At 40.5% G+C, this 27,446-nt stretch overlaps 1 protein-coding gene across 2 annotated transcripts; it reads left to right on the top strand.

The window, feature by feature from the left end:
• Positions 1-452: 452 nt before the first annotated feature.
• On the top strand, positions 453-21,793 carry LOC115367431 (zinc finger protein 516-like). 2 transcript variants are annotated; one of them, XM_030063177.1, is made up of 5 exons: positions 453-719; positions 11,967-13,569; positions 15,431-16,729; positions 17,115-17,176; positions 18,665-21,793. In XM_030063177.1, the coding sequence occupies exons 2-5, from the start codon at positions 12,174-12,176 to the stop codon at positions 18,713-18,715; spliced, it is 2,808 nt and encodes a 935-aa protein (XP_029919037.1). In that variant the 5' UTR covers positions 453-719; positions 11,967-12,173; the 3' UTR covers positions 18,716-21,793. The 2 variants fall into 2 exon arrangements, with proteins under 2 accessions (XP_029919037.1, XP_029919036.1); XM_030063176.1 differs by having other exon boundaries at positions 455-719; positions 17,112-17,176.
• The last annotated feature ends 5,653 nt before the right edge of the window (positions 21,794-27,446 follow it).

Below are 27,446 nucleotides of genomic sequence, written 5' to 3'. Positions count from 1 at the left end.
TAATAATAGGAAGCTCTCAGTGGCTGTAGTGATGATGAGGGTGAAATAGCCGTTTTACAATAAAAAACAAATAACATTTCACAGGCTTTACTAACATAATAGGGTATCTCTTTGTCTTTAAGTCGACAATTACTTGGCATTTAATGATTTTTCAAACATGAACAAGATCAATCTATTCCATGCTAATAAATATAGCCAGTACAACGACTGAATGTCAGATGACAAGAAGTTTAGGTGAAAATACAAAGCATAAAATAACGTTTTGTTGACCATTGTTAGTAGTGTAATAATGAGCGCCGACTGGAGGTCATTATAGTTTCTCCAGTTTTTATGACGTCCCAAGCCCTGGGTAATCAATTAATCTGAGCCAAATTGTGTGCGCGCGCCAAGCCACCTCGTCACGGTGAGTCCTGAGCAGCGGCAGCAGCCAGTGGAGCCGCGCGCAGAGATCACTGTCCTGGGCTCGCCTGTTATTAACGTTATTAACGTTACGTTATCTCTCGCGTCACTTATGTCCCTAACGGCCGAGGAGGAGGAGGACGGCGCTTCAGGTGCACCACCGGGAACAGTGATTGAAACACGGCGAACTTTTAACGCCACCGACGGGAATCATTCACCGTGAATTAGAAACTGAAGGATAAACGTCCCAGTTTGTCGACAACTTTTATCGTCGCTCGCCGTCGTTTCATCTGTGATGACGACCTGCCGCTTAACCTGAGGTAAGTCCTGCCGCTAAATGACTGTTGCAGGGGATATGAGGAGCCTTTTACACGGGTTTGCTGCTAGTAGTGACTTTGTGCAGTTAGCTTGGAGTTTATGGGGGTGAAAGTTGCCATATCCAACCGGTGGTCTGTAACGGACCTTAGTTAAAACAAAATACTCGAGCAATCTGTCTGCTGATTCCCATGGTGGAGCAAAACCAAAGCAAACCCCCCAGCTTGAGCAGTATTCACCCGGGCGAGGGTTATTATTGACACCAGTCGCCTGCCACAAGCAGCCCGCTGCTCCTCTTTCCTCCACACATCTTATTATTGCGATTCGGGGCCATAAGCAGGCTATCTGTGAGCATTGTCAAAGCACGCAAGCAAACTTGTGGTAAGTGAGCGGCGCAAACAGGACAGACAAGGCTGCCATTGTACAGGATCAGCAGCGGATTACCAGAATTCCTTTTCTCTGTCTGAATGGCCTTGCAGTCTCTCTCTGTCTGCCCGGCTCAGTTGGTAACATCTTGATTTTGGGCTCCTTTATGTTTGACACTTGTTTGGAGACCATACACTAAAACAGCCTGTGTTGGCAGCGGGCCCGTGTTACACCTTAGCAGAGATGCCCAGCTGAGTTGTTATGAAACATGTGAATGGGACAACAGGGCCTGTTGCAGGTTGCAAATTATTACACTCAGGGTCTATGGCTGAAATGGTGATGAGTGAATAGTTAGCTAATGCCAGTCAGGCTGATCTTGTTTGGCATTATATAAGACAAAGTGAATCAGCATGAGAGGGCAAATATGTATCAAACACTTCTTGTTTGTCTGCCTTGCTGAGGAAGGAAATAAAAACAATTGTCTAATGACTAACCATCAGCTTGTTAGAATTTAAGATTTGGTGGGCTGTGGATGGGCTGACCAAATCCAGCAGCCACTCAGACATGCCAGAGGTAGACCTTTTCCATTGTGCCCCATGGTCCACTCAGACAATAAACAAACAGATTTTCAACATCTTACCCCCCCCAACTCGAAACACACACACACACACACGCACACACACACACACACACACATACACATACACACACACACTTGCACATCATGCACAACACACACCATCCCCAACTCTCCACCCTCCCCCCTGTGTGGCCAACATGTGGGGAGGTAATCCCAGCTATTAGGGTAATCTCCTCAGCATGGCGATCAATAGGGAGGGTGTGCGACAACTACCAGACGAGAGTGGTGGGGGACAAAATTTGTGCTAAAGAAAAATGATTTAATCGTCGAGATTAGGTCAGGAGACGGGTCTGGGGAGGTGGCGGCGGCGAAATGGGGATATACAGACAGAGCAGATGTACAGACACTTGGGTAGGTTATCTTAATTTTACGCAGCTCCAGAGTGAAATAAGACATGAGCTAAAGCATTACTTACCTGTTAGAAATTAAAAGGCAACAAAAAAATCTTCTTCACAAAGACATGCAAAACCCTCCTGCAAAACCCATTCATGGATTATTAGAAGTATATTTCAAAGTAAGAATGGTTTCAAAGAAGATAAGAAGTTAGGACCTGTAAGTGTTGAGAACTGGTGCAAAGTAAGTAAGCAGAAATCAGTAATCAGAAGTTCTTTTGACATCTTTAAAATAAAAGCACCGTGCATCTCATAATGGTCACAGGCAACACATTTAATTTACAGCAATGTTTCCATTTTAGTAATAAAGGACTTTATCCATTTACTGTATGCTTGAACAGTGTACCCATGAGGCCCATACATATCCTAGGATAAATTTGTGATCAAGACAGTCCCAAATCATCATATGCTATTTTGCCTGTAAATGCACTGAAACAGTGAATACACAACATGCATCTGAGCAAAATTATTTTAGAGCCCTTACAAATAGTGCTGGTGGCTCACGTCTAGGGTAACATAGCCATATACAAAGTTCTGTTGAATCATTTTTACTGCTGATTAGTATGCAACAAAAAGCCCAGCAAGCATGGCAACAAAATCTGTTTGACTATATTCATTTCATAACCTCTTATTGGTCATATAGGCAAAATTCTTTTTATTGAAATTGCTATCATGAAACTTGTAACCTTTGAATACTGTAGTGGTACAGTCTAATGGACAGCTTTAATCAAACATGTAAATTAAATTGTCATATTTGTGCAGTTTTTAACATCAGAAGGGAACTCGAATAAGTCATTGAAGGAAAAGGTAGGCCTACATCTTTCTCTCTGCAGGCTAGGTTTAAATAACCCAACCTTTATAAGCACTTACATCAATGAATAATTTCATAAATATTTACTCAAATGCTACTGCAGTCTTCCCAATGTCACAGATGAGACCTGGGAAGCTGCTTCTCAGATGGTGTGTGTGCATCAGCACGTGTGCAGGTGTGTGCATGTCCAATTCATGCTGAGTGTGTATCCTCTCTTCTGATGTTATTACCAAACAGCAGACCATGTGGATGGACCACATACTGAATTCAGTCTCAGTGTAGCATATGCTAGCTGTCCCTCCCTATGTATTCCTCCTCTGTATATGTGGTGCTCTGGGAAGCTGAACTGAGGGTAAACTGCCCCATTTAAAAGAAAAAAAAAATCATGGGAAAGGTGCCACCACACAAAAACTGTAAAAAAAAAAAAAAAAAAAAAAAAGAACAACAGAACAAAGAAAGAGGACTTCAGTTATGCCAACGTTTTTGTTTAGGACCAACATCATGCAATTTTGTCTTGGCAAAAACCTGTCATCAGAACATGTGTCAAAAGTCTTTAAAAAATTAGGAATAGAGTACTGTATCTACAGCCATTCATTGCCCTTTGAAACATGTATTAAAATGCTGCCAAAAGTGATTGTTATAAAAAAAAAGCAGCCCAAATCATTTTGAAGTACTCTATTATACTTTACGCTCACTCTGGCCTCATGACAACCTCTGTTTTTAAATTTCCAGTACCCTAAACACTGGTGCAAGTGTGTTTTGAATGGGCTTGAAAGTGTCCCAGTTTGTGATGAATCAGATAAAATTCTGTTAAAAAAAAAAAAAAAAAAAAAAAAAAAAAAAAAAAAAAAAAAAACAAGAAAAAAACCCAAACTGTTCCTTTAAGTTTCCAGAGCAGGAACAGGAGTGCAGACACTTGCGAAATGTCCAGATGGAAGATGGGAGGGATGAGTAAGGCGTTCACAGATCCCTTCTGTTTGGCCCCTTTGAGACAGAGGAAGACGAGATTGGATGGGTCTGAGAGAATCAGGTTACTATCGGCCCATTCTACTCCAAAGAGGCGGTGGCGTAAAAGATGCAGTACCCTATGGGAAACCTAATCCAAACCCTGCTGCCAGCTGTCATTCTTTTGCTCCGGGGTGAAATCGCTAAGCACATATCACCTTACCCTTCCTCAATCCTTACCTTAATCATAGCAGGAAATAGGAAATTACACACATCTTGTTCTGTGCTATGCTTTCACATGCAACCGTGTAATTCGAGAAATTTGGTCATACCCAAAATGATTTACACATCACAAGCAATGCAACTATGATATTTTAAATGTTAACACACAGCCGCAGCAGCCACAGTGTTTTCACAATAATTGGAATTCCAATACAGTACCACTACAGGAGATGGTTTAATTTGGTACTGAAATTCATTAACATTCAGTCCCGTCACCAAATGTGTTCTACAACATCCATTTAAATGTGTATTGGAATATGTAAAAAATGAAGCTGCATGAAATGAGCTGCAAAGCTGCAATCTGACTCTTGACACTGGACTTCAGTAGTCAAGGAAAACACGATTCAAAAACATTCAGCAAGGTCAAACCGTCCACCTAAACTTAGTGACAAAACTCGTGCCAGGAGTGAAATATCAGCTCTCTTACAGTGCCGACAAAGTCCATGTATTTAAAACCCTCCTTGCAAAAGCCAAGTATGGGATCCCTTTGTTTGATAGTTTATCTTATTTGCCTCACTATTATTGTAGTACCACATTTTTTTAATTATTAAACTAGGTATTGATGTCAAAATTCTGGCTTTATGACAACATTAATATTATGTCAGTTTCAGGACATCTTAGGTTGTGGTAATGAAACGAGAAACAAATTGAGGTATGGGTTTAATCCAGGTTGGTTTACCCACAGACAAAGTTAAATATTCAAAGGGGCAAATTGTAATTTCAAAGCATGGAGTATGAATCTGGGCATTAGTTAAAAATCACACAGTGGAGGAGTGCACAGTTAGCAGTCAGTACAGTGTTACTACACAGGGGAATATTATGCTTGTTTGTAAACAAATTCCTTCTGACCCACAAGCATACACTAGTAGTAGTTGATTGAAAAGAGATTTAGTGACATTGATCATTGGTCAACCTCAAATGGGAATAACATTCCTTTTAGCCATTTTTATATTATAGGACAGTGCAATTAATACTTGTGATTAAGAACGACTGTGGCTGTACAGTTAATCAAAAACAATCCACTTAATTTTCCAAATTTCAGCAAGTTGTATTTATTATATCAATGCTGTGTGCTCAAAATTGAACGCTAAACATGGCATTCTGGTGTAGAGTGCAATTTCTGTACCTATAAATGCAAAAAATAAAGAACAGCACTAATTTGCCCGTTTTTATATTTAAATGTTTGTTGAAAAATCTAAAATATTGAAAAACCGGCAGTGATGCTGTTTATTGAAACTTTGCAATCAACAGCAAAACACCTTTAATATGATTATTTGTTAGAATTTTGCAGCTTTATGAGTAGCTCTCATAGGAAAACAGACAGACAGGTGTAAATGTTTAAGGTCTGAAGTTGCTTCATTGAGAATGAATTGGGTATGATGAGGGTGGCTGGCAGAACACTCAAGGTTTCATTTTCTGGGTCAGAGCTGACAGCATCATACAATTAAGATCATTTGGGCATAAAACATGTTAAAAAAAACATTCTGTGGGTACCAAAAATCAGTCAGCCATTCATTATTGAATTTTGAGTGTTGTGTCTCTGGCTTCTGGTTTTGAGGGAGAAGTGTGTCATAAATGTTGGTTAGACTGAACTAGACCAAAGGTGTTTTAAATGTCAACTTCTCGAAATCTGCACTTGGCAGAGTGGTAGAGCCAAAGATAACAGAAAGACTGTGATGAAGTGAAAGACAGAAAGCAGGGTGATAGAGAGACATAAAGGGAGACAGTCAGAGAGAGTCTGAGCTGACCTTGCCATGATAATCTAATCCCTGTCGAGAGTGCTTTTTTTAGAGAGCAAGTTAATGCCAGCAGATTATGCTCCAGTGTCTCCCACACTAGCCAATCCACACTGAAAAGAGAGTGGGTCCATACTGCATCCTCAGAGATACCACAACAGTTATGACAACCTTGTTAATGAAGTCTAAATAATACACAAAAAATGATTCAAAGGTGTGTGTCGATCTCACGCCTTATCTCCGTCATCTTTGCCTCTGAGCCTTCAGCGGAATTTTTGGGTTTCTGTATTGGGGCCTGCATGAAAGCCTGTGCATGCGTGTATATTTTAGAGCAGTCATTAACAATTTATACTACTACAGGTAAAAGATTTCCCAAGGATAGTCCTCTCTTGGGCTCTTTCCTTGTTAATCTCTTGTTCCTCTATGTGCTCTATTGCATCAGTGTATAAGGGACATCTATGATAAAAGGCCACTCGCTGAGCAGCTCATCTCATGCTATGAAGAATAATCCCTATATATGTTGTGTAACCGGGTAGAGAGTTGAACAAGGAGGGGGATGGGCATGAATGCGCGCAAGTTTGTGCGTGTATGTGACTGTTGAGCTCATGGCTGTCTAATCTCTTAGGTACATTAGGCCGTTTGCCCCCAATACTGTGCTATTTTACTGTTTTTGACAACATTAAGTCATTAGGAGCCCTTTTGGAATTGAGCACCATTAGGAGGTGGGCCTAAGTTAACACTGATGCCAGGCTGCATTGGGCTAGTGAGGTATGTGTCCAATCATATTATAGTCCTGTGCTGCACTGTATAAAATTATGTAACACAGGAAAGTGTATCTGTAAAGGGGAAGAAGTAACTCCTGGAACATAGATTTTGGCAGAAATGGGACTGATAAAGATTCACTCTGTCTCCATAGCTCTCTTACTCTGTATCTTTTGTCTTTGTTTTGTACAGTTTGCTCTTGCTATCCTAATTGTTCTACGGTGCCAAAAAACTGCAAGGATAGCAAGGCCTTTACTGACTCACACTCATTATTTGAGTGCTTGTAATTTTGGTGAATACTGAATGTAGGTTAATAGTGGTGCACTCACATTGTGAAGTTGGATATGCGTGTGCAGCTACATGCCTAAAATGTAAACTGTGAATGAAAGTGCATGTTAGGCTTATCAGCTGTTTTGGCTGATCACTGAACGGATCACCTTGCACAAGCACCTGGATGTCTGTGTTGAACAGTGGATTCAACATCCTGTAGTAGTCATCTCAGACTGCATCAGCAGTGAATCAGCAGAGAATCTACTCAGCATAGACCTAAGTCTTTTGTGGCAAGTAAGCAGATAATAGCCTTTTCCCTTTACCAGAGGATCATGCTGTACAGATGTAAGATATGGTTTGCTATACAGTTTTTGACTCCTCTTTTGTCCGTCATTGGAGGTACAGTATGAATTTTTGTCTGGTGGAGCATGTGCTGAAAGTATAGAAATAGAATTATTGCATTGGTGTTTAATGTATGGGATTAATGCTGGCAGTGGCATAGTAAACTAGGTCCCTGGGGCATAGCCTTTAATCTTGTTTTGGATGAAGCATGTAAGACAAATTTCCATTAAACAGACATGAAAAAGTTGTTATCGACAATTTATTTATAACTGCATTAAGGTATACTTAATTTGTTGCACTCTATCTTCCTCTAGAAAACATCGACATACTGTATGGTGTGAAATTTATTAGGCATTAAGATTAGTATTTTCAGTGTTATAAGGTGTAACAGACAGCTGTCATCAAAGCCAGAAATATAAACATCTCTGTTGAATCTCTGTGGAAAGACTACCTTTAGAACATAATGCATTACTCATTGCATATTGTGTTCTTTAAATTGTAATCAGCATTATAATCCATTGAATATTGAGACTAAGCTACGTAATTGGTTACTTTTAATTATATTTGAATTGCTTTGTCTTCCAGATATATAGAATATGTCTGTTGTGCATCTATTAAATTCCTCTGGCATACAGCCTCCAAGAACTTGTTTTTTCCATTTCTACTGCACATTTTTTCTAATTATTGATTATTAATTAATTGATTCATCAAATTTTCATGTAAGCCACGCCAGTAGCACCACGCTTGCAGAAAATGTAGGGATGCCTTGAAATGTTGTCATATTAATATTCTAATATATCAACAACATAGCTGGTAACATAGCTCCCTTAGGATTCAGACTTTTATGTTAAAGAAAACAACTATCTGTTTTATGTGGGTGCATTGTGTTTTGTTTTATGTCTTTACCCTGCTTACAGTTGGTTGAAACAGACAGGATTATTGGGCACAAAACAGTAGGTACTAGGTGAAGCTTAGTGACTGACTATGGCTGTGAATACTGGCATAAGGACAGTCACATGCTATCTCCAGTCAGGGGTATGTTGGCACAGGCTTGTTGCTGGTTGTGAGAATATTTGGATGACTTCAGCACATGCACGCACACACACACACACACACACACACACACACACACACACACACACACACACACACACACACACACACAGGCGTGCAGGCATGCATGCACACAGTCATTGAGGTACACGCATACTTGCTCAAAAATGCCAGACAACATATTCTATTAGGTGGCGCTCAAAGCAGCTGGCAGTGCGGTAATTACAGACCCCAGATCTCAGCGCAGAGATTAGATATTAGTAGACATGCTGCGGAGGCTCTTACTAAAGGAGTAAAACATAATAGAGGTAATTTGGACGTATTCATGCCTTAGATGATACCATGCAAAGTGAATTGAGGGAAATGCTATTTCCAGTTCTCAGCAGGAAATTACACCCACAGTTTTGGGACACACAGGACCATGCACACACATAGAACACACTAACAATGGACATTTTCATGCAAGCATGCGCATTCACACACATGCTCTCTCTCTCTCTCTCTCTCTCTCTCTCTCTCTCTCTCTCTCTCTCTCACACACACACACACACACACACACACACTCACACACAGGCTCTCAGCATCAGTGCTCTGACCATAGGGAGTTTATGCTGAGCTGGTTGGGACGTCAGGCTGAATCAATGTGAGGACAGCTGACTGGACATGCCTATTCATCTGCCAAAGAAAAGAGATAGAAAAAGAGAGTGAGGGATTCTAAAAGAAATGAGTAAGCCCCTGGAGCAACATGTTTGGGTTTCTGCATTACTTTACAGATCCTCCAAAGGGCTTTCAGTGCTTATGGGATGAAAGCAGAAGAGGTGGGAAAGATGGGATCTAGTGATGTGGACAGAAAAAAAAAAAAACAAAAAAACATTGGAATGTTCAGCATTTTCAAGATTGATTTTTGATGCTACAGTACAGAAATGCCTGGCAAATACGAGCGCTTCACAAAAGCATAGAATGTTTATATAGATATATATGTATGTATTCAAACTAGACTAAGCATTTAGACTGCTTGGACAAAGGCACAAACACATACTGTAGAGGCGGCTAACTCCATACTGATGGCCCCTTTATTCCCATCTGTTGCCCTCAGCTCTCTGACTTTATCCCCATTGTGTTAACTCATTGCATTCGCCTTAACCTTAACCCCTTAATTGCCACCCTCCAGTTTCTCTTGTACATCCTCCCCCCTTTGAGACTGTGTGCCACATAGCCCATGCACTAATCTGATGGCGTCTGCTCACCAAACACCTGCCACCTCCGGAAAAACTCCTCAACTCCTCCCATTCCAGAGACAACACCCATTCCAGTGTGAGTAGATAGGCACACGGCTGCAAGTAGGCAAGTATTCAGACAGATGCAAACACTGAGGTAGATGCAGATAATATCTAAATTTAGACAGACACCCTCTTCCCCAGAAAACCTCACCGGAGTCAACTACTTTTTGTCTCTTTTCTGTGCATGTGAGCCTAGTTTTTCCTCACATTCAGAGACAGGTCATCTCATAGACTGACAAGACAAACAGGAGTTTTCTTTTGTCCTGCCTCCTTGCCCAGACATATACTCCAAGACAGTGATGTGCAAGCTTGGGCCCCTTTGCTTCAACAATAACTATCTCGACCCCCCAGTGAGGGGTGGAGGGCCAGACATGAGGCGATGTGACAGTTCTGGTGCGGCTGACACAATAGCAGGTTTTTCTTTTGACTGCCTGGCTGGCTATATGCCCTGGTATACTTTCTTTCTCTATTACAGTTTCACAAATAGACATGTTTGCCTAAGGAACAAGTTTAACCATACGAGACCATGCCAGCTTACTGTTTTTTATGCACAACAAAGTCCTGTTGCCTATAAAATCCTGGATGGTTTTGACACTAGCTTGTGGAGATGTTTTAGAACCAAAGCCAAATCAACATACTTCTGGTGTGTTGGGAACATTTGACTTGAGTAATGACAGGTTTGACACTGCTTAATTGTGGATTCGTACTTGTACATACTTTGGTTGTCGTTATGTCAAATGGCTGACAAAAAGAGGTAGGGGGTGGGGTGGAGTGGGGGAGATTCAAGGGATAATGCTCTAAAGGAGGATGCACATTGTTGCAAGGAAGACATTGGTGATAATGTGATATTGCTGTCATTATTTAAACAGAGTATTAAGAAAATCTGTTTTACTCACAAACTGATGTTAGCCCTTACCCCTCTAGCAGCCGCATGTGTGTGAGGATGTGTATAAAATGAAGTTTGTTGATAATGGATTATTGATCGTGAATTAGAGTAGACTGCCCCTTAGGGCTCATCCTGGTTGGCCAGGAATGAATGCATCTCTTCATGCTTCACCTAACATCACTCAATTTAGGCATAGAGAACCAAGGACACACACACACACACACACACACACACACACACATATACACACATACACCCACACCGACCCGCGCCCTAATACATGCAGACGGGCGTCACTCATCCAGTAAGGGACAAAGCCTATTTCAGAGTCTGTGTAATGCAAATTGCCTCGATGGCCTATCTCTCTCTCTCTCTCTCTCTCTCTCTCTCTCTCTCTCTCTCTTTCTCTTTCTTTCTTTCTCTCTCTCTCTCTCTCACTCACTCTCTTAGTAACACATTTTTATTTTTTGCAATCTCTTAAAAATGCCTTACATATGTAAACTACGGCTGTTATATATTATTATTATTGGACAAATTATGTTTGCTGTAAAGGCATGCAAAGCGTCACTGGAGATGTAAATGTGTGTAAATGAGCAGTTACAAGCATAAACAAAGAAATGCTGTTGCTTTGTTTTGACAACAGTTGTGTTTTCAGCAGAGCTCTAGCTATATGTAATACTCAGTCATCTGGTTGCTCATTGGTCAGGCAGAATAAAACAGCATGTGTGAATTGGAGTAGTCACCATCAAATGACTTAAATATTCACACCTGTCAGTGCCGACACTTAGTCAGAAGTGGTTGTTGGAAAGCTTGCAAACAAAACACACAGCTATATAGCAGAGAACGTTATCAACCAAAGCATTGGCAAATGTGAAGATGATTTTTGAATATTTGTTACACATTCTGAAAAAATATTAGGAAGCATTTATTGTTAAATAAGTTGATGGCAACAGTAAGCTACAAATGTAGCCTAAGGGCTAAATTCTGTCATGTTTTATTTCCTATAAGGTTTAACACATTTTAGTCATGTGACATCTAAAACAAAGGGCAGAATTAAATCTTATCTTATGTCCATTTACAACCCTTACTGTATGATGCCCTATGCACAGCTGTGTTGGCTGAGCACAGGAATATTATGTGTCCTCAAGGATTGTGGGTTAGCTGCAATACTGCTTATAGACAGACTTGTTTCAATTATTTGTTTTGTTAATAATTTAGAATGCAATTAAAAAATTAACTGAGGGAAAGATGCATTTGGCTTTGCTGTTCCATCTCATCCACTCATCACAATGCTAACAGTCGGCCTAAATGATCCAATTATGAGTAGATCTACAGTGTAGTGAAAAATTAAGGTGCCTTGTGGGTCTACAGCTAATATTTTATGCTTTATTTAACATCATCACCATCACCATTAATGATAATGATAATAAGCTAGGACTAAATTAGAAAATGTCATTGTCTAATTTTACTTTCTTTTCCATTTTCAGGTTTTCTTGTCTAAAAAGTACGCAAAATGATACAAGAACATCCTCATCAAAAATCAGGATGGACAATAAAGCAGTGACTTTTTGCACATCATTCTGGATGCCTGCTCTGAGAACTTAATAACTTCTGGAACATATATTGTACTTTGCATAGATAAGGATTTATTACGCAGCTGTGCTCTTTGAGCTACCAGCAGTCTGGGACCAGGAATGGAGACAGAACAGACGGAGGGTGCGTCACAAAAAAGCACAGCGATTATTAAGGCGGAAACAGAGGAAGATGTGACCTCTGGCCACACGTGCGGAGTGTGTGGCCGTAGCTTTCCTCTTCTCAGCTCTCTATCCCAGCATATGAGAAGACACACCAGGGAGAAGCCGTACAAGTGCCCGTACTGTGATCACAGGACAGCGCAGAAGGGCAGTTTGAAGGTCCACATTCGAAGCCACAAACTAGGCTTACTCAGTCATAACCTGGGTGACAATGAAGTAGATGGAGATCAAGGGCAGAAAGATAATGCTAAGATGCTTGATGGTTCTCCTGAATCCATCAGCACCTCTGTCAGAGTCCATAATGTCAATGGGAAGATGAAGAAGAAAGGGCCTAAGAAAAAAGTTAAGTGCAAAGATGAAATAGCTGCAGTGGAAGAAACATCAAGCAGCAAAAATAGCATTTCTGCACAGATGGATGAGAGGGCTGAAGCTGGGCCCTTTTCCTGCAGCTTATGTAGCCAGGTTTTCCCTCAGGTATTACTCCTAAAAGCCCACATGAAAAAGCACAGGGGCTCTCAGGATCATGGTTGTCGGATCTGTGGACGTCGCTTCCGCCAAGCATGGTTCCTCCAAAGCCATATGCGCATTCATCGGGTTAAAGCCCAGCTGCGGGGTGGCAAACACATTGAGCTCCCTGCCACCATCAATGGGGTTCCTCAGGACCCAGTGTCCCTGATAAATGAAGAGTGCCTCTATGAGCTCTGTGCTGGCTGTGGTAACTTCTTCTATGATCGCAAGACTTTGCGAATACACGAAAAGGTCCATAAACACAACCACAGCCACACTCAGACACAGAACCAGCTTGAAGAACCTGAGGACTCGGAGGTGCACGACGCCAAGAGGCATTTTTTGGAAAGCCTAAACCTCACATGTGTTGGACTTGGGGAAACGCTTGATGAAAAGATACAGGGCAAAAGAATTCCAGAGCTGGATCCTGTTTGTAGCTACCAAGCCTGGCAGCTGGCCACAAGGGGACGACTTGTGGAGGCCGCAGAGAAATGCCTGGGATGGGAGGAGAGACTAGCAGATGCCGAGGTGGCATACGACAAGGAGAAAGGCGAGTACGTGCCCCTGAAGCAGGAGAAGAAGAGAAAGCAAATTGAAACTTCTACTTCTAGCACTAAGAAGAAAAAGAGTGATAAAAACCATGACCACACATCAAACAACTCAGCCCACGCTAAAGGTGGTAACACTGGGATTCTCAATCATCAGACTGAGCGTGTTCTTCTGAATGGACTCGGTCATGCATTTTATGGGGCGCTGCAGAAGAAGAAGGCCAAGGAAGTTTGCTACTCTGCTAAACAAACCAACAGCATTTGGATCCAAGACCAGGAAGGTAAGGCATACACAATGCATCACACATCACACTGTAGTTTGGAATAAATGGTTGAATCTTAAAAAGAGAAATCAGAGAGAATGCCACCAGGCCTTGCATTGTCAGTCACAGATGAAAACCTTGGTTTGGTGCTGAATTAATCATCCCTCTCGTTTGAATTCAGTAATTAGGAGGTCATATTTGTTGACTCTGTCTAATTGTGTTATATTTACTGATGAGAACTGCTGTATTTTTGTTCAGTATCTAGAAATCAACTGCACATAGCTTACAGCTGAAGAGATTTGATTGTAATATGACTAGGTAACATGATAGGTCATTTCCCTCTGTGTTGAACTTTGCTGTAAGTTAGGTTTGACTTGCAAGCCTGACAATGGTGAAATGTAGACCTTAAAATCAGTTAGCTCTAGTTTATAAGTAGTTAGAATTAACATTAGCTCATATTATGGAGAAGGGAGACCTCTTGTGAATTAGTGACTGAATTACACCTACTTTAATATGGATTTTGAAAATGCACAACTAAAAAAGGGTTATGTTACTAAGACTTTGGTCATCTGTTAGAGACTTCAAGTTTTACTCCAAAATGCTGTTTTTCTGCCACAGGTATATTTTACTCTCTGAAATGTATGAGTGAATATTTCAAACATATCCAAACAAAAGTATCAAACAGCTGTTAAGGGCTAATGACTTCAAGACTTTTTGGAATTTTCATTTTGGAATGACACTTTTTGAATTGATATTGGATGAAACATGTATACAACTATAAAAGTAATATTGCAATGTTATGACATGTTACTTTGAAACAGGAATTAAGCAAACTGATAGAAACTCAAAATCAGAATTGACAACTGACAAATGCTAACTAAACTCAACATTTCAAAAGTTGGCTTTTACAGGTTTGAGTGTTACAAAAAATAACAACCTTGTTCACACTGCCCAACAAACTGACAGCTGATGAAGAAAATGGGCGATCTCATAAATGTTACTTTTAATGGATATGCACATTACACAGCATAACACAGTTTGTTGCACAGCTGTGGCATGACACTGCCATAACTACCTGTATTCTGTCATCTAGTGGGCTAGTTTATGGTAGGTACTAGGAAACAAAGCAAATCACCATGGTTATGTGTGATCTTACTTGGGAGGATTGATAGGAGTTTGTTTGTTTGTTTGCATAGAACATGAGGAGCAACTCCCACAAATGGGATTGCGCTATTTATTAGGGAAAATATTCTAAAAAATAACTCCGGCAAACACAAATGACCAGCTCACACTAACACAGTGTTTTAGTTTGGTGTAGGTTGGAGTTTGTTGGGTCAGCATGTGACAGCCTGTACTGCAGCCTTCATTGTAGGTGTACCAGAAGAAAATATGGTGATACACTAGGAAGTGCCCTTTTTTCCACTGATTGATTCACTTAACAGCCAAATTGTAGCCATAATATAAGCTTTATTGTTATTGGTCAATGTGGCCATTGCTTATCACACAATGACCTTTAACTCAAGGAAGGGTTTGAGCTGATAAAGTTGTTGGGATCTCTAACAGTCAAAACAGAGCACCTGCTTGAGCCAGCAGCAGCATAATGACCCAATGACTGATGCAAATACTGTATATTATACTGCAGCTGTCACAGAATCTCTGGATGGGTGTCCACATCATTATAAAACTTGCCATGATTGTCATAGTTTGTCTTTTGACCATTACCATGCATTTCCAGACTCCTGACAATTCTATTTTGGGCTTGAACCACATAATGGCTAGTTCAGGTTATATATTATTATTTGTTCTCCAAATGTTGAGTATTTCTTTTGTTCATTTTATTTCATGTTTCTTAAATTGCTCTCTCTGCCTTAATCTACAGATAAGAAAACATACTTCTGCGAGCACTGTGATTTCCACACTGTCGACGCCTCGCTTCTCAGGTCTCACCTGCAAAGGCAGCACCTGGACTTCAAGAGTCCCTACAGCAAACAGAGCACCATTTTGGACAGTCCAAGCCAAAGTGGTCCCAAAGCCTCAAGATACATGGACTACCTCAGAAATAGGAGTGCGTTGCTTAATCAGCCATACTGGAATCCTTACACATGTCCACCAGGCCGGGCATGGGCAGAGTCAGGCATTAAAACAGAGAAATCAAAGAGTACTCAGGTCAAAGGGCAGGGAGATGCCACCATAGATGCTGCCAGTCTCCTTAATTTGTCAGCGTTACCTGTAGGTGAAGGTGATGGCACCATGAACTATTCAGTGAAAAAAGAGGGCCTAGTAAGACACCAGTGCCCATATTGTTCCCACACTACCAGCTACCCAGAGGTGCTGTGGATCCATCAGCGGGTTGCACACAGGGTGGATGGCAATAGCTCACTGGCACCAAAGTGGGCACCCTGCACTAATAGCTTCAAGAGTTCAAAGACAGGTGCTACCCAGTGGAGGCGCACGGGGCCTCCGCCATTTCTTGAGAGCAAAGACTGCCCAGCTCTGCCCACTCCCCGAACTCAGCGCACACAGCCACCGGGTTTCACAGTGCACAGCAGCAGCAGCAAGCGCTCAGCACCGAAGACCCATTCAGGCATCCCTACAAATAAACCCAAGCCTAACACTCAGTCAAAGGACTCCCAGTCTGCAGACGGGACTCCATCAAGTGGGAGAACGGGGCTTGTACCTCAAAAGAAGTCTGAACAAAACCGTGCAATGGAGGGGGGAAGTAAGGGCACCAGTGTTCAAGTTACTTCATCAAGTAGTAGTGAGCACAGTAAAAGTGTCCCTGGGTTCCAGTCAACAAGCAGCCCTAAATACAAAAGCCACAGAGGTGCTGTGGAAGGCAACCCACTTCCACAAGAGGGCCTGGGTTTTATGTTGGCCCGTAATCATGGCAGAGCTTCATCTTCTGCACCTGCAGATAGACTCCATCCCCCCAGGCAGACATGTGATTCCTCTGCAGGTCTTAAAGGTCTTGATCTTTGGTCTGCCATGAACCTATGGGGTGTCCACAGTGGCAAAGCATACTTAGAACCGCTCCTTTTTGCTCAGGGAAAGAGTGAATCAACAGGAGAAATGCCAATTGACATTGATATTTTGAGTCTCTTGAAAAACTACAATCCCCATGACCTGGCTGCTCTTTACCAGCACTGGGGGTTTGTCGATCCCAGGCTTGATCCACAAGGTAAGGATGAGCTCTGTGTTGGTGTTTTATAATGCATGTGACAACTACACGATGGTTGTGTTGTTATAGATAGATATGATGTAGGTAACAGTCATTGAAGCCTAATTTAAAGCTTAAATTCAAATTTGGATGCACTGCAAAATACTAGATGCATAAAGATAGTGGCTTCCTGAAGCTACATGACTTACCCACTTATCACCCAGTGCAACATGCACCCATCATTTCCTCTGGTTTTTGACATAGCATTGTTCATATTTGGATGCTTTGCACTATGGGATGGGTAATAATGAAACATAGGGCATTCATCTTCATGGCTAGTATATTCATATATAAATGCACTCTCTTTATTACATATACTGTTTCTTTTCTCCTATATTTACAGCAGTGTTGCAGTTAAATGGAAATTTTGGAAGTGAAGTCCATCCCTCCTCTGAAGCCTCCAAACAAGTATGTTTTCTGTACAGCAGATGAGTAAAAACTGTCCTATTGAAAAGATCATGAATTTATTCTACTCAGTTAATTACAGTTTCAACTAATTTAGAAATTCAGTTGACCCCAAAGCCAAATCTGATGTCCATTCACTTTCCAAAATTAAGAACACTAGAACAATCTCTCTATCCGTCACTAGTAAATCAACAGAAATTTGTGTGTGTGTGTGTGTATGTGTGTGTGTGAGTGTGTGTGTGTGTTTATGTGTCTGTGTGCAGGTCTGTGTACATTGTCTGCATGTGACTACAGTATGAGAGTGTCTGTGCACGTACATCTGCGTGTCTTTATGTGTTTGCATGTGTGGCTGTCAACTTCAACAACCTGGCTGTCTTCTTGCTTCTTTTCCTTAAGAGAGGTTGACAGGGATGAGGCAAACAAATAATAATGAAAAAACATTGTTGTCCCCCTCAGGGTAGAATGTGCCCAGCATCTCCATATGGTGTGTCATCAGCCTGTCAATCAGGCCTACCCACCCTAATGCTACCTACAACTGTTCTTTGCTTTCTCCTCTTTCCCCTAGAGTAATGATGTGTGGGCAACTTTTTAAGTAACTAGCGATGGATAATATCACTTTCTACATGGATAGGGATTGACAAATCAGACAAAATGTGGGTAAAAGCTTAAGCTACGTTAATGAAAAGCACTTGAGATGAAAATGAAAATTTGTGGAAACTGAAACTGAACTAAAACTACAGCATCTTGTGTACCTGTTTCTGTTTCTATTTCTATTTAATTATTATGTTTTCATCTTTTTGCGTATGTGCTGGGTCAAAATGGGAATACATTTTGAGTATAGATTTTTTTTGGCACTGAATGTTGATGCTGCCATGAGATGGTGCTGTCCTTTTGGGCTCAAATGAGCACCTCTTGCTTTTGGAGGAAGTGTCGCCTAATTATGCCATCATCGTTTACACAGCTCATGTGCAAACAAGTCCCATTTGAGCTATATGGTCTGAATCCAAGTTGCTGTTGAATCTATAGTGAAAAACGTTAGTTGAAAATGTACTGAAATGTTAATATATAAAAAATTGTAAAAAAAAAAAAAAAAAACCAAAAAGTATCAGTTATTAATTGCATTAGACAGTTCATGCTGCAAGCATATGCAAAATGCATGGCGTGAATTTCTATTATTACACCATTAACCCACCACCACCAAAAAGAGTAGAACTACAAAAAAGTTGTAGTTCTCCTGATTTACAAATATTTTTCACAACTTCATGCATCCTGCTACAAATGCTGCCCATGTACTGCATCTTTCTCATCTAAATTTGACATTAATATTGGTCAGATAACTGAGTGGATGATCGTGAATCCTTTAAAATAATGTTTAATGTGTGAAATATCATGATGAACATGCAACCACATACATGTTCTCAGTATAAACACACACAGTTCCTCTCAGTGTTGCTGGGTCTAACCAGTGCGCCTCACACTTTTCTCCTGCAGGTGAACAACAGCTCCACTTCATCCTCAGGGTCTCTTCAAAAAGGAACATGAAGACATGTTCCAGTTTGCTTCGAGCTTGCACAACACTGCAGAACAAAGAGACACGCTGTTCTTTAAAAGGAAGCAGCCATAACTCCTTGAGGACAGAAGCATTTGACAATGCACAACATATGCAAAGAAATGAGGTGGACTTGTTTATAATTCTAATTATTTTGTAAAATGGTTGTTAACGTTTGAAGATGTGTGTTATGCTTGCATTCTCACAAAAATGCTTTTTTTGTTTCTCTAGATACATTAGATACTTCCACACAGGAAAGGAAATGAGGCAAAATTGTTTATGCTGATTCAGACAGAAGGTGAGATGATAAGAAGGCTGTGTAGAGGGACTCTGGCTCTGGTGGAAATTCAGTGTGAATTCAGTCAGGATGTAGAGATGGATTTGTTGGCTAATGACTTACCAAAATATGCCAGTTTGGAGCTATTGAAGAGCTCTAACTGTCAAGATCCCCCTCACATTTATTTTTTTTTACACAATAATCTGAAATACCAAATCTCACAAAGCAGAATACCACTGAGAACATTCAAAAGATGTACCCTGCGTCTTGAACTTTTCACTGCATTTTTCTTGTATATATCAAAATAGTTTCAGTTTGTTTTTCTCTGTGTTTGGAGCCTCTATGCCTGTGAAATGTCTGCTTGGCCTAAGGTAAATGTGGGATTGTCACAACAAAAACAGTTTGCAGTGCAACAGTAGAGTATACAATGCAGGTATAGTATGCTGTAACATTTTAGCTGTGCACTCATATTTACATCAGTATCAGAGTACTGATCTTAGACCAGTTCTTTCTTGTGGACTGTATTGAGTGAGATGACAGATTTAACCCGTCAGCGGTCACATGCTCAGTTTTCATGCAGGATTGTGCTTTTCAAGGCTTTGACAAGTACAGTGCAAGTAAATAAAGTGCTGCACTCGATTCACAGTTACAGTTACATGCATTTCTATATAGTGGGGAAAAAAACAGTGGAGGATTTGCTCCATAGTTTTGAACTAATTAACAACAAATTCGCCATCCCACTACCAGTATTACGGGATTGCTTAACTGGGGCAAAAACTGACCAAAATCCTGGCTTTATCTCTGTCAACCCGTGTTAAATCACCCCACCCACATGTAGTAGAATGTAAAGCACTGCTTAGATCATTTTACTGCACTGAAAGCCCTATAGAGCACAACACGTTGGGTTTGGCTGCTTAATGCATTTTTAATTCAAACAGCAAAAGTCTTGTTTCCAGACATTAATAAGCTACTGATTCAACTTAGTATATATACTTGGCAGCAGTGCTGTGAATTTCTGAGTTTGCTACACAGTTGACCTAACAGACTGTTGATATACTACTGATGCAAATGAAGTTACCACAAAATCCTGACATAGTTTAAATTTTACCAGCTCCAAGGTAATTGGAATTTCTTTTTGAATATCCCTCCTACATCAGTATAATCCATAGATAGCCAGTGATACAAAAACATGTCATGGGAGAGGTCACAGCTGCAGAACAGTAAGGGATTCAGTGCCTTGTTAAAGGGTAACACAACAGTGTTTGGCACCATCAGTGAAATACCAGCCATCTTCTAGTTGCAGGTTGCATAATCTCCTTTCAGTGCCAGTGACCAACCCAACCAACTCCCCGTGACTGTCAGGCCTTTCTTACTTCAAGGCTAAACTGCTGAGCAAGAAATCAACAACTCGGTGTAGGCTAAGGGGGTAGATCCTCGATCAGGTATTTTGTGTATGACCAGTTTGACTCCTTTAAACTCATGCAATCAGACTGTAGCATCTGTGGCAATGGCATTTTTGGGCTTCACCACTCTCACATGACCTTTGGCATGGGCAAATCCAAAACACCGCCAAATTTAAGGTCCATAATGGCCAACCAAACAATAAGAGAAACATATGCGAGTGGGTGGCCATTACTATTTACAAACTGTAGCCAGTCTGTCATACATGTTTTATGTGTCAAAAATAACCAATGAACAATGAATGTGGTATTTCTACTTTTTTTTTTTAATTTGAGTTTTAAGTTTTAACAAAGTACTTTTGTGCTTTTGCTCTTCTTAGGAACAAAAAGAATGCTAGTGAAATGGTGTTAACCTTAAAACATTTGTACTCATTTCACACTGTGCTAGCCATGTAGCAATTTCATCCCGCCAGCCTTAGATATAGAAAATGTAGAAAAGTTCCCAAATAATACATTTCTGCTGATGTAGCCCTCCGTGTTACATTTGCCAGGAAAACTACAAACTCATTTCAGTTTTTTTCAAGATTGCAAAACAGTTTTTGACTTTTTGAAGTTCCTCTCTTCAGTCTCAGAATTCCTTTCGTCACATGTTTTATGTTTGCAGATATGTTCAGTGTGTTTCTGTTTTAGTTTGTATTCATCTCCCATTGAGAAATGGTCTATGCAGTTGTACCAGTCATACTAACTAGTGTACAAGACAAAAAAAAAAAAGCCATCAACTTATTTACACATGGGAGTGCATAAAAATGTATTATTTATTATTGAAAAATTGACTGTGTGGAAAAAAAAAATGTTTTTGATAAATATTGTAAAAGATAGTTTTATTTAACAGTTGTTTTCACTAAGAGTCTAATCTCAATGCTCCTTATTACTTGACATTTGTAGAAACAATGTAGAAAATGTAAATAAAATGAGTTTTTTTTTCAGAGATACTCTTGTATGCATTTCAAGAGGGGGTGTGAGTGCAGGGTCAGGCAGGAGAGATGTTTTTGGAGCAGGAGGGGGCGTTCAGTGTCTTGCTCAAGGACTCTTTGACAAGGATGGACACAGGTGACCTTCCAATCATGAGGCAGTCTCTTTAACAGCTGTCTGTCAGGACGCCGCTGCAGACGGTTTGGAAGGGCAGGGTGACAGCAAACGGTGACATGATAATTTATATGCAAGCCTGCACTCCAGCTTTAAAGTCAAGCGCTCACTCTTGTCATTTTTTTGTGATTATGTAAACATATTTCATAGTAATAAACATGTTGGCATCTAATTTTCTATTTTCAGCAGTTACACACTTTCTCTGACTGTAGCATTATACAAATAAAACTGGGCAATGTTAATACACATTGGAGTGTTGCTGTTATCATCTTCCCTCACAAACAACAGTGCCTCATTTTCAAACCCTCAAATCCCAGCTGAATATATAAATAGATAAATTAAAACAGACAGATTACAAATAACAGGAATATAAACTAATAACATCAGAAAAAATTAACATTACATATACCTGTCATGCTCAAATGACAGACAACATTAACACTATCCAGATTTTCTTATGCTTTATTCACACAGCCCATAAACATACTGGCTCACAATTATAATCCATTTTTCCCACATAAAAACTTCATCATACGTTCTGATCAAAGCTTTCATCTGAAGGAATAAATATCAAACAAACGTCTCTTCTGAAAATGACCAGTTTGGCTCTCACTCATGCAGTTTACCATTGCTGCCAGTAGATGGTAGACAATATCAAGTAATTGGGAAGCTCAGAGCTGCTTTGTTACAAACTCCAACCATTTTAGTTATTTAACTCTGGCAGGATTACTACTGCCTCATGTGGCATTTCTTATGTTTTTTTTTTTCTCTCTCTCTTTTGTATCACTAACAAGTAAACCATAAGTCTCAGATGTGTTCCCTGAAACTTCCTCTGTACGCCTGCTTGAACTTATAGAGACAAAACTGGTATATTTTCACTACAGCAGGTCTGAATATGGGCAGATATTGCATTCACAGGATATTTAAATGGTTTGTTTCAACTTAATTGGGCATCAAGTCAGTAGAGTTCACCATAAGGAACAACAAAATAAGTCACAAAATCTCAAGGAAGAAGATCTATTTAGCGTGCGTTTTATGTGATTGACGGCTTATATGTGCAGTTGACCCCATCTGCGTGGTAAACCTCGGCCATCTCACATTCCCTTGATGTTAAAATAAATACTACATAAAAGGAGTATTTGCAGTAACACTGATGTCTGGCAGATTTACAAGGCGTGTGTATTTCTACGCGGGTGTATGTGTGTGTGCTTGCGAGTGTGTGCATGCACACTTGTGTGTCTGTATGTCCTTGTCACAATCTGTTTGTCAGAGCGGTTGTGTTGTATCTTGGTGCAGTGACAGCATCAGTTAACTGCCTGAGAGACATCAGACATCATGTTCAGAGTGCCATCAGCATGAGGGCTGAGAGTTGTGCCGGCCACAGGGCCTGGAAGTAGATAATGTCACCAGGCTCGGAGCAGGAGAGATGCACTGGCATATGTTCTTTGACAGAGAAACGCTTGGCTGTTGTTGAGCCCTCTCGCAGGCTGAGAGGAGAGACGGGCTGGTGGCCGATTGGAGTGACAGCTGTCAGAGATGAACTGCAGTTGTGTCTGTGTGTGTGTGTGTGTGTGTTTTGTTGGGCTTCTCTCCATGAGAGAAAAAAGTTTGAGTTTTAGACCTTTGGATTGAGGATATTCCTGCAGTTTTTTTCTTTTCCTTTTGTCTATTTCTGTCTTTTTTTCATTCTTTCTTTTTATATGGCAGGTCTTCAGGGGTTTTTTTTATTGTGGGGTTTAATTGCAACTATAGCAGGTTAAGGCTATTTTAGGGTTAGGACTGGGGTTGAGGGTTAGTTGCATCCACTGCCATTTTTTAGCCTATCTTTGGTAGAGTAGGGTATGTCCCATGTCCACTCATGCCCAGTCAGCCTGATTGGTGAGGAACAGCCACATCAGGAACTTGTTTGTGATTTGTGGATGAAAAGCATGGGCTTTTTTCTTGTGTTATATTGGCCATGGCCACCCCAGATCCTTTAAATACTCCCTGGTGTTTTTATTTATTAAGCCTTTGTAAAATATAATCTTAATTTTTACATCTGTTTCTGTAGCCCTTGTTGCATACTATACGATTTGTAGGGCTCAGTATGTAACCCTTTTTAGCCCCTATACATTAGATAAAGGTTGGAACAAGCTCATGTTAGAATAAGGATGAGGTTTAGGTCAGGATGAGGTTTAAAGATAAAAAAGGAAATTGAGGAGTTTAAAGTTTAAGGGTTAAGGTTCGGGCATGTAGCAGTGAGAATTAAGGTTAAGGTCAGGTTTTACATAATAAATGTAACCAATGAGAGATTTTGGTAGGGATAGAGGTATAAGGGTTAGTTTTGGTACTAGGATGTGTGTCCCTCCTTCTCAGCTCAGGATAGCTTATCTCTTCTTGTTGAGCAGGTGGGTTTTCAGTTACACACAGACGTATACACATTGTACACACACTCCTGGATCTCACATCATCTGAACTCCTCTGCATTTACACCACAACAGACCCATTTCTGACATTTTCCTGTTACTTTTCCTCCAAATAAAATGGCTAAAGCTGATAGAATATTTAGGAAAATTTTTTAATCCAATCACAAAGATTTACTATAATTGTTTCCACATTATATTAAAATGAGTAAATTTGTTCAATGGCCTTACATTATGGAACCTAGTGTGTCAGTGGTACCTACTGAGACCCCACTGAGACAGTAATGACTAGACAGCAGGCTAAAATACCGACCGCTGCCACAGACAGGTGGACACTGGTGATAAGGAGATTTCCAAGCACCCACAGTGGGTGCTTGGAAATGCTGTCCTGTATAACTCAATGGGAAGAGCATGGCACTACAAATGCCAGGGTTAGGGATTTGATTCCCCACTTGTGCAATATATGGCACTTTGAGATTCTTGAGATAAAAGCATCCACCAAATGGCATATGTGATAGGTTGAATGTAAGAGTTAGTGCACCAGAACATGTTGGCGGGTATCCAGCTGAGGGTAATTATTAGCTGATGGAGGAAGGGGTTACTTTTGTTCGATTTCTTTTTTCTTCTAGGGAGCTGCTGTTCAAACAAGGAAATTAATACCAACAACTGTAAAAATGACTGCTTTTTAAGCTTTCATCTTAACCAACAAGTGATTCCTCAGCTGGCGACTGAGAGAGAAACAAAGTAAGACAAAAAATACTCAAGGGGAAGGGTTTACATTAAGTATCCGAAACACCTCCACTAAATACAACGTGCACTGAAGCCGTCATCATGGACCTGTGCTTGACACACAAGATGGAGTGAGAGAGCCGGGGTAGAGACACATTAGGAAAATAAGACATATCCATCAGATTAACACATGGTACACATGTCATCCTGGCCTGGCCCCCGGTTTCAGTGATTTATCAGTTCCAAGCAAGTAGCATCAATATGAATCTAACTAAAAATCAATACTTCATTACCAAATTGTTAGTGGGAATGAAGAGGGATTACGGCGGGTGACGCCATTTGCCAGGAGCATCTGAAGTTCACAGAGACGGGGGGTGACTGGCAACTTCTCGGACATCTGGAGGGACAGAAGGAGGACAAGCAGAAATTTAACTGCATGATAACTGCACCCCAAATCAAACGCATTGGTAAAACATGATATTTACTGTCAGACTCACTGAGATTATTGCGTGCATAGTCACTGAAAACCATGTGACTCTTACACAGCATAAACACAGGAAGGTATTAAAACCTTATGTTTTTACAATAAATCAGGATTTCAGTCAACATTTTGCGACACAAAATGCCCATAATAGCCTTTAAAAACACTCAACAGCACTTTCCCAGTCCATCTTCCCCATTGCAAAACTCCTAGTGCAACAGAAATCTCAAAATCCCACACCCTCATCCTACACCAATGAACAACTAGTCTTCTTTATTTCCTCCAGCAAGACAGCAAATAGGGTTTCTCGGTTTGGTCAACATCATGCACTTCAGTCATAACAGATACATAAAAGTTTATAGATATAGACTGCAGTAAGTTATGTGAGAGTGTCAGTGCTTTGCTCCCAGTGCATCCTGGTGTAATCACCCACAAGCTAATTATGTGAGCGCTGCATTGTATCGTCGGTGCGTTTCTCATGGAAAGCACACAATACTCTTTGGTATACTTTTTTTTTTCTGATTTCCTCCACTGAAACATATCCGTGGGCCCATTCTTCCACCTCTTGTTCTCTAACGTTTCATATCTCCGAGTTAAAGGAAAGCCTGATGGTGTGACCTGCGGTAACATTGTATAGGTTTACAAAGCAGAGCTGTGTATGTATTCCTCTCACACACTTTCAGTTGCATGGAGCGCTGTTTGCTTGACCGTGAAAGAAGAGCACACTCAGCAAATCTCATGAAACAAAAGAGGATATATTTAGTATTAAAGCTAGTAATTGCCTCCAGATTCCAACTGTCCTACGCTTTTTGTTGTTTTTAAGATCTGTTAATGTTAATATTCGATCAGTGATGCATGCCTTTCCTGTCTCCATTATTTACGATCCCATATAAAAATAATATCTTGCATCTTAAAGCCTTAAATTTGAAATAATAGAGTCCAGTGGTCACCTAAGTGGAAAGCTTAGGGCCATCGTGTACTTGACCTCTGATGCCGTATAATACAGTGTCTTGCTTGCAGTTACAAATGTGCTTCATTCAGCAGTTTAAGCAAAGGTAAGAGCGGGAGATTGGTTAGCAGCAAGTTCCTCAAGTCAGGGACAAAAGAAAATGGAGGGAGTGAGGAGTTAGAAGTGGGATTTTGAAGAGGCAGTAATACCATTTTTGCATCACGGTCTCTATCACAGATGTGAGTGCTTAAATTAGACTCAAACCTTTCATTATCGCATGCATGTCTGTGAGAACAAAAGATTTAAAACTATGAATATATTTTGAATTTTGCACTAAGAGATTGCTGGGAGTTATGATCCAATTTCCTATCTCTTTCACTCTTAGCTTGTTTTTACTCAAATAGTTAAGGTACAAATAAAACACACACACAGAGACTGTGCCAATAGAATTTGTGTGTGTCTGTGTGTGACTGCATTTGTTTCATTAAAAATCTGACCAGTATTTAATCCATTCAAAGTTGTTTATGTTGTCTTGTTTGAAATTTTGAAAGATCACTGACAAAACTGCAGATTTGTTTTCTACATGACTGAGCTTGAGCGTTCTTTAATTATTGAAAGAAGACAAGTCAATGTTTATTTTTCCAACTTGGTGTTATGAAGTAATTCCAGAAAAAGCAATCGTTCCTCACCTGATGAAGCTGATGCTGGGGCGACCATGAGTCAGTGTACATCCCTTCGGCCATGCGCGACACAGTGGCATAAACTCCAAACAAACGAGTAGATTTCTCCCAAATATGGCCATGTCCAAAATCGGTTGTGGTAGTGCACATGGGATATCACAAAATGGCCATTCAGTCAAAATGGAGCGTGGCAGTGGCTGTGGTATACCGCACAAAGTCACATAGCTTTTGCATAACAACACAAAATTCTCATTCAAGGTGCATCCTGGGCAACATATTAACTTGTCACACTGACTGGGCAACACCCACTTCCTGCAAGGACACACCTACTTTTTTTTTTTTTTTTGCACTTTCTCCAAAGGGTCCCATGTGGGGTGTTCTCTTACTCAGCATGTAGCTGCCGACAAGCTGGTTGTGCTCTTTACTCGAGATTTCTTTTGGTATTATGTCTACTGGCTTTTATTCATTCATTTGTTTGTTTATCTGTTCATCTCATATCATGTTAAAAGAATGATGAACTCTTTTAACATCCAGCTGCTTCACATATGTATGTGGCTGCACCACTGGTGGGGGACAACATGTTTATTTGTAACATGCAAGTTGCATCAACCAGCACACCAACACACTCAAGGAAACCAAGGATTCTCCCGAGCAGAGACA

This window comes from Myripristis murdjan, chromosome 11, assembly GCF_902150065.1.
Source record: "Myripristis murdjan chromosome 11, fMyrMur1.1, whole genome shotgun sequence".
Classification (NCBI taxonomy): domain Eukaryota; kingdom Metazoa; phylum Chordata; class Actinopteri; order Holocentriformes; family Holocentridae; genus Myripristis; species Myripristis murdjan.
The sequence above is the reverse complement of the archived record's forward strand: the minus strand, read 5'-3'. Positions and strand labels throughout refer to the sequence as shown.

Excerpts from the sequence above, each read along its gene's own strand:
- LOC115367431 (XM_030063176.1), top strand. The coding sequence starts at position 12,174 with ATGGAGACAGAACAGACGGAGGGTGCGTCACAAAAAAGCACAGCGATT. Across the intron at positions 13,570-15,430 it reads TTGGATCCAAGACCAGGAAG|ATAAGAAAACATACTTCTGC; the intron begins GTAAGGCATACA and ends CTTAATCTACAG. Across the intron at positions 17,177-18,664 it reads CCTCTGAAGCCTCCAAACAA|GTGAACAACAGCTCCACTTC; the intron begins GTATGTTTTCTG and ends TTTCTCCTGCAG.